At 42.1% G+C, this 9,888-nt stretch overlaps 1 protein-coding gene across 4 annotated transcripts in view; it reads right to left on the minus strand.

The window, feature by feature from the left end:
* The window catches only part of xpo1b (exportin 1 (CRM1 homolog, yeast) b), a 57,142-nt gene extending 51,577 nt beyond the window's left edge, over positions 1 to 5,565 (minus strand). Inside the window, exons 1-4 of one of the 4 annotated variants that reach the window (XM_045222325.1) lie at positions 3,996 to 4,547; positions 3,732 to 3,847; positions 2,909 to 3,040; positions 1,455 to 1,556 (exon numbers count right to left, since the gene is read on the minus strand). In XM_045222325.1, the coding sequence (XP_045078260.1) occupies positions 1,455 to 1,556; positions 2,909 to 3,034 (228 nt within the window). In that variant the 5' untranslated portion in view covers positions 3,035 to 3,040; positions 3,732 to 3,847; positions 3,996 to 4,547. Of the gene's footprint in view, positions 1 to 1,454; positions 1,557 to 2,908; positions 3,041 to 3,731; positions 3,857 to 3,995; positions 4,548 to 5,203 lie in introns of those variants that run through there. The other 3 variants (XM_045222321.1, XM_045222332.1, XM_041884918.2) reach the window with 3 other exon arrangements.
* Between the last annotated feature and the right edge of the window lie 4,323 nt (positions 5,566 to 9,888).

The raw sequence follows: 9,888 nt of genomic DNA on the forward strand, positions 1-9,888 counted from the left end.
GGGGTCTGTAGTGACGCCTCAAGCACTGAGATGCAGTGCCTTAGACCGCTGAAATGCAGTGTCTTAGACCGCTGAAATGCAGTGCCTTAGACCGCTGAAATGCAGTGCCTTAGACCGCTGAAATGCAGTGCCTTAGACCGCTGAAATGCAGTGCCTTAGACCGCTGAGATGCAGTGCCTTAGACCGCTGAGATGCAGTGTCTCAGACCGCTGCACCAGTCGGACAGGAGAACCCTCCCTTGGCCCACCTTAATGTGTGTTTGTTTTGCCAATAAACTAGAAAGTAATCCCCATCATTGGATTGTCAAGTTGACTTGAATGGGTGCATAGGCTTTCACTATGTAGAGCTATTTAAGCTGTATGCGAGTGCAAGGAAGGAATAGAGCTCACCAGCTTGTAGTCCTAAAAAAACAGATATTAGTTAGGATTTTCTACCTCTGGTTCGTTGGCCCTTCCTATGGGGGAAATTAATGTGGAAAATAATGGGGTTTTGGCATATATGCCAAAAATAAGGTCTGAGGCTTAGGAGAACTTATATATGTTTTGTTTTATGAGATAATATCAGTCAGTTAACATGACCTTTATGGACTATGAAGCCTTTATGTGCTCAAAATAAGGCTGTTGCCAACTGTCCGAGAAATGGAACTACAATGTCCACGTCACTACTTAGCTAAACAAGTTAGTTAGCCTTCTGCTAACCAGCTCCAACGCAAACACAAGGACGGTATATTGTTTTACTGCCAGCCTGCAACCATATCTCTTCAGCGGGAAGGTGCTTGTTTTATCGTTTCCCGAACGATGTTGTCCAGAGGAGACTTTGGGTCCGTCTTATAAGGTAAGCTAAGCATATTAGCTAGGTTTGCTTGCTCGCTAGCTAGCTAGCTAGCTACATGTCATCTCCCTCCTCGCTCCGTATCCCTTTACAACTAACCAAACAGAACTACATGATAACCTACCATTGGGCTCGGCAGACAGAACTACATGATAACCTACCATTGGGTTCGGCAGACAGAACTACATGATAACCTACCATTGGGCTCGGCAGACAGAACTACATGATAACCTACCATTGGGCTCAGCAGACAGAACTTAACAATAACCTATGCTTGAGTGTGTGTTTTTGTTTGATCCATCAAAGCCTGTTTAAAGTTATTGTTCTATATATGAACGCTGCTGTTGATGCCCTATGCTCCTCAAGGGAAAAAGGGCCTAAGTAAGTAACAATACCCTATATGCCATTTAGCAGACGCTTTTATCCAAAGCGACTTATAGTCACGCGTGCGTCCATTTCACATACATGTGGTCTTGGGAACCGAACCCACTATCCTGGTGTTGCAAGCGCAACGCTCCACCAGCTGAGTGACAAGTAAGTTCTAACTACCAGCACCTAACTTCCTCACAGCTGGAGTACTGCGACCCGTCACAAGTGTGTGCTCCCTGCAGGATCTGGCTTACTTTGGTGTTCATGTTCTGGGAGAACTCCAGTATGGTGTCCACTCTGGTCCAAGCATCTGGGTGCTCTTTCAGCTGGGTCAGAACCTCCTGGGCCATCCTTTGCTACAATGCAGGAACAGGAATGGATGAAATCAGATTTTGAAACATAGGCGCACACACTCTTTCTCACACACACACACAGGGCCTAAAATGAACACCCGCCACCTGCCAAATGCGGGTAGATTTTGGCACTGGCAGGTAAGGATGTCCATTTCACCAGCCACGTTGCTGGGTGGTCAAGGCTTCACAGCGCGAGCATTACACTCGCATTAGTGAATATAAAACCGTCAAGTATAATCACATGTATAGTCAAAATAAATGCTGCAGTAGCTGTTTTCAAAGTATTTGTTTCATAGCTGGTCAATTAAAATCGCACACAGTCAAAGAACTAGGAATCCTACTATAGCCTATCCCACCTCGCACTGCAACACTCCCTGTCTGGGGGCTGTGCGCACGTGAAGAGCTGAATGAAAAATTCATTTTTTGGAAGCGCTGCGCACAGGCATAAAAGTTGGTCTAATTTACTTGAAACGAAAGTCTACTGAAGTGAGACTTTGTCTTTCTGTGTCTTGGCTATTTACATTGTTTTGTTCACAAGCTAGGTTGTTTTTCTATGTTTGAGTTTCAACTGCTAGGGAAGAGAAGACAACTTTTCTACTAGTCAGACTCAATCTCACAGGCACAAACATGACAAGTCACGTTGCCACGGTAACCCCCTGCCCTTAAAGGGCCAGGTGAACATTTGTCTCATCTGTGATATATTGGTTAAAAGACTCATGTCATAAACAGAATGAAATTACAAATATACCACATGACTTCTTACTAGTAATACATTTATTGTTTTAGAAACATTACAAAGCATGCTCATCCATTTTTTTGTGTTTTGTTGGTGTAATTTTAGTGGAAAATATATATATTTTGTCTGGTAAAAATTTGGTAGACCAAAAAGTTAATTTTATGCCCTGCACAGACACGCCACATTTAAAAAGGCAGATGCAGTTCAACTTAAACCCCTCACCAATGAGAAAGTGTGATAGAAAAGCTGTCCTGTTAATACACCACAATTTCAAACATTATTTTCTGAAATACTAACTTCTATCTCCCCCGTTCTTCTGTCTGTCCCCAAAAAGTTATAAGTAAAACTTTGTAAGGCACCTGGGCATGCGGCTATCATTGCAAAATTATAAAATCACCCAAAACTCCACTAACTTTGTGGTTACTGGACCACTTACATTTGAGTCATTTAGAAGACGCTCTTATCCTGAGTGACTTACAGTTAGTGCATTCATCTTAATATAGCTAGGTGGGACAACCACATATCTCAGTCATAGTAAGTAAATTTTTCCTCAATAAAGTAGCTATCAGCAAAGTCAGTGCTAGTAAGGGGGATAAAGTCAAGTGCGAGCACTACTTACCTGTGTTCCGACCCCGTGGTACAGACAGTTGACCACGTTGTCCAGCAGGTTGATGTCTAGTTTCTGGCTGAAGTCCAGCAGCTGCTGCGCTGCATGGTCTGCTAACACTGTCATAACTGCTGGCATAGAGCTCTGCAAGGACGGACAGGGAGGAGGGGGGTTACAGTGTGTGTGTGTGTGTGTGTGTGTGTGAGGGAGATAGAGTGAATGTGCATGTAAGTCTGTGTTTGTGTGTGTATGTGTGTGTGTGTGTGTGTGTGTGTTTTGACTGACAGAGGCAGGCAGAGAAAACTCAACAGCAACAGGCAGAGTCATGTGAATGAATGGAGCATTCCAAACAGCTAACCACCTCTCCTAACCCCTTCCCCCGCTTCCCCTCCCCTGTCAGTCACACACATGCACAGGATGCTGGTGGCTCCTTAATTGGGGAGGATGGCTCAAAGTGATGGCGGCAAAGGAATAAATGAAATGGTATCTAACTCAAACACGTGATTCCCATGTGTTTGATACCATTCCATTAACTCCATTCCAGCCGTTAGTATGAGCCGTCCTCCTCCCCCAGTAAACAATCATGACATGAGCAGCCCCTTGCTCACTTTTTCCAATTAGTTATATCTTGTCACACAAACTACTCAAAGCTATAAATAATAAAAATACACTGAAAAACAAACAATGAGAACTAAGTTTAGATCAGACATACACCCTTTCCATAAAGGAAAGAGGATAGTGCAACATTCTGACAGTTTTATTTTGACAATTCATAAATAGCCTTGCTTTTTCTGATATCCTTTAATAAATAAACATTAAAGTTTGTCTGACATACTGAAAATATCACGTTATCTTGCCACCTCCAGAACCCAATCGAACCACGTGCCACACGACGTCACTTTGTTTACATCTGCACCTGACAGGCGTGGCTATTTTGAAGTTCCAACACACCTGAATTTGACAGTAAACACTGATGTATGTAGAAGAAAACTGAAATAAGCTGCTTTATCGTCTTAGATCCAATGCAATCAATCAGTTTATCTCGCTAAACACAATCACCAACTTCGTTTGATAGCTACTGTGTGAGGGTGTAGCTAACCTTAGCTGGTATTGGGTGCGTTCCAGGTCTGTATAATGCTGCGTTCAAAACAACTGGGTACACGGAAAAATACGAAGTCAAATCATGACGTCATTGATCTTCAGGTGGGAAAGCCAGAGCTCTAGAAAGAGGCCCGAGTTCCCGAGTTTGATGACCGTTCAAATCGATTTTTCCCAGTCAGAGCTCGTTTTTCCCCGACACGGAAGTCCGACATCAGCGATTTTCGAGTTCCCATTTGTCTTCAACGCGGCATAAAACATGTAGTAAGGCAGCCCACCTGACATTTATCCATCAATTGAAACACTTCGTAAGCAATAACAAGTTAGCGAAATTGGATACTGGTAGGCTAGTTTACAAGTTCGTTTCACTTTGGGAAAATTCAACAAATCTAATCAGATAATCTCAATCATCCTTCAACTCGATAGAAATAGTAAATACACACAGCACCACCATCGCATTGCCCTGGCTAAATTCTGATTTGGTACCAAGCTATTGATACGACTGCCGTTCATGCCAAGACAAAAAGAGAAGTGTATGCCATTGCTTGAGGTCCTCCATATTTACCTAGTTATCATCACCCTGACTACCAGACACGCGCCTCCCCAACCCCTCCCACTACCACGCTTTTCAAAGGGATGGCTTGCGTCGTATATTACCTAGCTAGTTAACTAAAAACAGCAAGTAATACACGCCTAACTAGATAGCAAAAAAAATATGTTTTTATACGTTTGACAAGTAGCCATGCATATTAATGTTTTTCTGTCTTATTAAAATAACAACTAACTAGCCGTCCAAACAGCGCAACGAGCACGGCGCATCACTGGTAACGTTATCAGAATTAGCAAACTAGCAACAAATGACATCCGCTCACACCACGGACGCTGTTTCTGACCACGGACGCTGTTTCTGAGGAAGGAGTGCACGAATTAATTCAATCCCTCGTCCTCAGCATTGCTTGCTATCGTCACCACACACCACTCACACCCAACCCTAGCGGACTTTCTCACACACCAGCATCCCTTGTAAAGTGCATCACACAGTAACGTTACCACTTACTTACTTACCTAACTAACTAGTAGTTACACTTTTTTTAGTGATGCTGTCTGGATTTTACATTCCAAAAGTGAAATTAAAGTCTAATATATATATATATATATATATATTTTACCCCCAAGTCAAATGCTATTTTGCACCCCAGAGTTACCTACCAAAAGTCCAAGCCTCTGACTGAAAGAAGATTGGCTTTTTTTCCCCAGGGAAGCTCGCTACAAGGCTATATACAATATCGTTGTTGTTTAGTAAGAAATAGGCTCGCTATCACTGAAACGTTAACGTTAGCTGGCTCCAATTCCAGAATGTGTATTGATGGCTGGTTAATAAGGATCACAGATGTGGATTCCGCAACTATTATCACGGCAGTAATATACTCCGATTCATTTTACGAAATAAAATAAACCTTGATTTACAATTTAATTCTTTACTATAATAATTTTGCAGCGGGGCGGTTTGAGAGATTGTATTCCTGCGCCTCTTCTCCTCGTTCAAGCAACTAACTCACATAACCGGTTGAAACCGGTTCAGACTGGGAGATTCCATCTCGGTTTAGTTTTCAGCCGATGGCGCCGCGGAAAGTTTGGACTAACGTCACGCCCACTTTACACTCTAATTGGTGGGATATTTATTACGGACTTCATTGCTTAAACCCTATTGTGTATCTCCATTGTCAATCAACTTAAATTCGTCCAGGAGCCCACGCGACTGCTCCGCCCGTGGTCAGAAAAAGAGGGCGGACCCCGATCAAGCAGAATGGACTTTTCGATGCCTAAAACGTGAATGGCAAATAGTGCTGTAAATATTGTTTGCAACTTGAGAAGTGTCGCAAGTATTGCTCAATAGTCTTGACTTGATTGACGTTTAGAGAAATGTATTTGCAACACTGCAAAATGATGTGACTTATCAGAACATGCATTTCATTTCGTTATCGACCCAGCTCACCATCACGCCGTTTTGTTGTGATCATCACATTGCAATTCACTAGTCTGTGCTGTGCAAACTACACGAGATATAAAGAGGAAACGTGTTTACATTAGGTAAAGGAGATACAGTCCACAATACAATCGCCTGACTCGTGAGCCTGTTGCTGGTAATTTTCCACCAGCCACGAGTGGGAGTGGTTACAATGAATCCGCGCACTGCACAGGGTTACAAAAATGACATGAAGGGAAATGTCCACGCTATGTGGTGGACCTCTTTGAGTTCAGAACATGACGCTACCATCAAAGACCATGTAACATTAGTCCCGATTGCAATTTAGGAGAGCTAAACAAATATTTATTGTCATTGCTGCTCTCAGTAAAGGATGCAAACATGACAGCGTTTTTTTTAACCCTCACTGTCACGTGACCCAGCGCGCCACTTGATGGAAAAATACTGGATTTAGTGTAGGCAAGCTGTGCTAGTAAAGTCATCCAGTCCCAGAATTGAGAGCAAGGTTTCAGAAGGACGTACGTTATATTATTCTATAGGCTACTTTACCCAGCAACACAGCACTGTTACCCTCAAATTCAATGTGCTCAGTATGGTCTGAGCTATCATAGAGAGAGACATTAATAACAGCTTTTTAATCATTACATGGCTATTGCACATGTGCAATAATCAGTATGTGGTTTTCATTTTCTATACTTTTGCACACAAACAAACATGGTCATCAAATGAGCAGACCATGCACAATGTTTGATTGCCATTGTACAATGTGCACTACATTTGGCCAAAAGTATGTGGACACCCCTTGAAATTATTGGATTCGGCTATTTCAGCCACACCCATTGCTGACAGGTGTATAAAATCGAGCACACAGCCATGCGATCTCCATAAACCTTGGCAGTAGAATGGCCTGTACTGAACAGCTCAGTGACTTTCAACGTGGCACCGTCATAGGATGCCACCTATGGCAGTTTGTCAAAGTCAGTCTGTTAAATTTCTGCCCTGCTAGAGATGCCCCAGTCAACTGTAAGTGCTGTTATTGTGAAGTGGAAACGTCTAGGAGCAACAACGGCTCAGCCGTGAAGTGGTAGGCCACACAAGTTCACAGAACGGGACCGCCGTGTGCTGAAGCGGGTAGCGCGCAAAAATCGTCTGTCCTTGTTTGCAACACTCACTACCGAGTTCCAAACTGCCTCTGGAAGCAACTTAAGCACATTAACTGTTCGTTGGGAGCTTCATGAAATGGGTTACCATGGCCGAGCAGCCGCACACAAGCCTAAGATCACCATGCGCAATGCCAAGCGTCGGCTGGAGTGGTGTAAAGCTCGCCGCCATTGGACTCTGGAGCTGTGAAAACGCATTCTCTGGAGTGATGAATTACGCTTCACTATCTGGCAGTCCGACGGACGAATCTGGGTTTGGCAGATGCCAAGAGAACGCTACCTGCCTGAATGCATAGTGCCAACTGTAAAGTTTGATGGAGGAGGAATAATGGTCTGGGGCTGTTTTTCATGGTTGGGGCTAGGCCCCTTAGTTCCAGAGAAGGGAAATCTTAACGCTACAGCATTCAATGACATTCTAGACGATTCTGTGCTTCCAACTTTGTGGCAACAGTTTGGGGAAGGCCCTTTCCTGTTTCAGCATGACTGGCTTGCACAGAGCTCTGACCTCAACCCCATCAAACACCTTTGGGATGAATTGGAACGCCGACTGCGAGCCAGGCCTAATCGCCCAACATCAGTGCCCGACCTCACTAATGCTCTTGTGGCTGAATGGAAGCAAGTCCCCGCAGCAATGTTCCAACATCTAGTGGAAAGCCTTCCCAGAAGAGTGGAGGCTGTTATAGCAGCAAAGGGGGGTACAGCTCCATATTAATACCCATGATTTTGGAATGAGATGCTCGACGAGCAGGTGTCCACATAGTGCATTTCAAAACACAATAAGCCATTGAAATAGGCTACAGTAAACATACAGTATTACTAAGAGGTGTATTGGTAACATGAACATGCAAGTTGCATTATGCATGCCCAGAATGTCTCCCTGCTGTGCTGAGACAGCATATTCTGTGGAAGGTCACATGTTCGGTCCTCCCTCCATATTGTTTTTTTAATTAACCTGTATTCTACAAAACTCTTTGGGTTGAAGCATATTAGTTAATTCACCTGTACTCTACAAAGCTCTTTGGGTTGAAGCATATTCGTTAATTCACCTGTACTCTACAAAGCTATTTGGGTTGAAGCATATTCGTTAATTCACCTGTATTCTACAAAGCTCTTTGGGTTGAAGCATATTAGTTAATTCACCTGTATTCTACAAAGCTCTTTGGGTTGAAGCATATTCGTTAATTCACCTGTACTCTACAAAGCTCTTTGGGTTGAAGGATATTAGTTAATTTACCTGTATTCTACAAAGCTCTTTGGGTTGAAGCATATTCGTTAATTCACCTGTACTCTACAAAGCTATTTGGGTTGAAGCATATTCGTTAATTCACCTGTACTCTACAAAGCTCTTTGGGTTGAAGAGTATTCGTTAATTCACCTGTATTCTACAAAGCTCTTTGGGTTGAAGCATATTCGTTTATTCACCTGTATTCTACAAAGCTCTTTGGGTTGAAGCATATTCGTTAATTCACCTGTATTCTACAAAGCTCTTTGGGTTGAAGAATATTCGTTAATTCACCTGTATTCTACAAAGCTCTTTGGGTTGAAGTATATTCGTTAATTCACCTGTATTCTACAAAGCTCTTTGGGTTGATGCATATTCATTAATTCAACTGTATTCTACAAAGCTCTTTGGGTTGAAGGATATTCGTTAATTCACCTGTATTCTACAAAGCTCTTTGGGTTGAAGAATATTCGTTAATTCACCTGTATTCTACAAAGCTCTTTGGGTTGAAGCATATTCGTTAATTCACCTGTATTCTACAAAGTTCTTTGGGTTGAAGCATATTAGTTAATTCACCTGTATTCTACAAAGCTCTTTGGGTTGAAGCATATTCGTTAATTCACCTGTACTCTACAAAGCTCTTTGGGTTGAAGGATATTCGTTAATTCACCTGTATTCTACAAAGCTCTTTGGGTTGAAGAATATTCATTAATTCACCTGTATTCTACAAAGCTCTTTGGGTTGAAGTATATTCGTTAATTCACCTGTATTCTACAAAGCTCTTTGGGTTGATGCATATTCGTTAATTCACCTGTATTCTACAAAGCTCTTTGGGTTGAAGGATATTCGTTAATTCACCTGAATTCTACAAAGCTCTTTGGGTTGAAGCATATTCGTTAATTCACCTGTATTCTACAAAGCTCTTTGGGTTGAAGCATATTCGTTAATTCACCTGTACTCTACAAAGCTCTTTGGGTTGAAGCATATTCGTTAATTCACCTGTATTCTACAAAGCTCTTTGGGTTGAAGATTATTCATTAATTCACCTGTATTCTACAAAGCTCTTTGGGTTGAAGTATATTCGTTAATTCACCCTGTATTCTACAAAGCTCTTTGGGTTGATGCATATTCATTAATTCAACTGTATTCTTCAAAGCTCTTTGGGTTGAAGCATATTCATTAATTCAACTGTATTCTACAAAGCTCTTTGGGTTGAAGCATATTCGTTAATTCACCTGTATTCTACAAAGCTCTTTGGGTTGAAGCATATTCGTTAATTCACCTGTACTCTACAAAGCTCTTTGGGTTGAAGGATATATTCGTTAATTCACCTGTACTCTACAAAGCTCTTTGGGTTGAAGAATATTCATTAATTCACCTGTATTCTACAAAGCTCTTTGGGTTGAAGTATATTCGTTAATTCACCTGTATTCTACAAAGCTCTTTGGGTTGATGCATATTCGTTAATTCACCTGTATTCTACAAAGCTCTTTGGGTTGAAGTATATTCGTTAATTCACCTGTAT

Source organism: Coregonus clupeaformis, chromosome 1 (assembly GCF_020615455.1).
Source record: "Coregonus clupeaformis isolate EN_2021a chromosome 1, ASM2061545v1, whole genome shotgun sequence".
In the NCBI taxonomy this organism is placed as follows: Eukaryota; Metazoa; Chordata; class Actinopteri; order Salmoniformes; family Salmonidae; genus Coregonus; species Coregonus clupeaformis.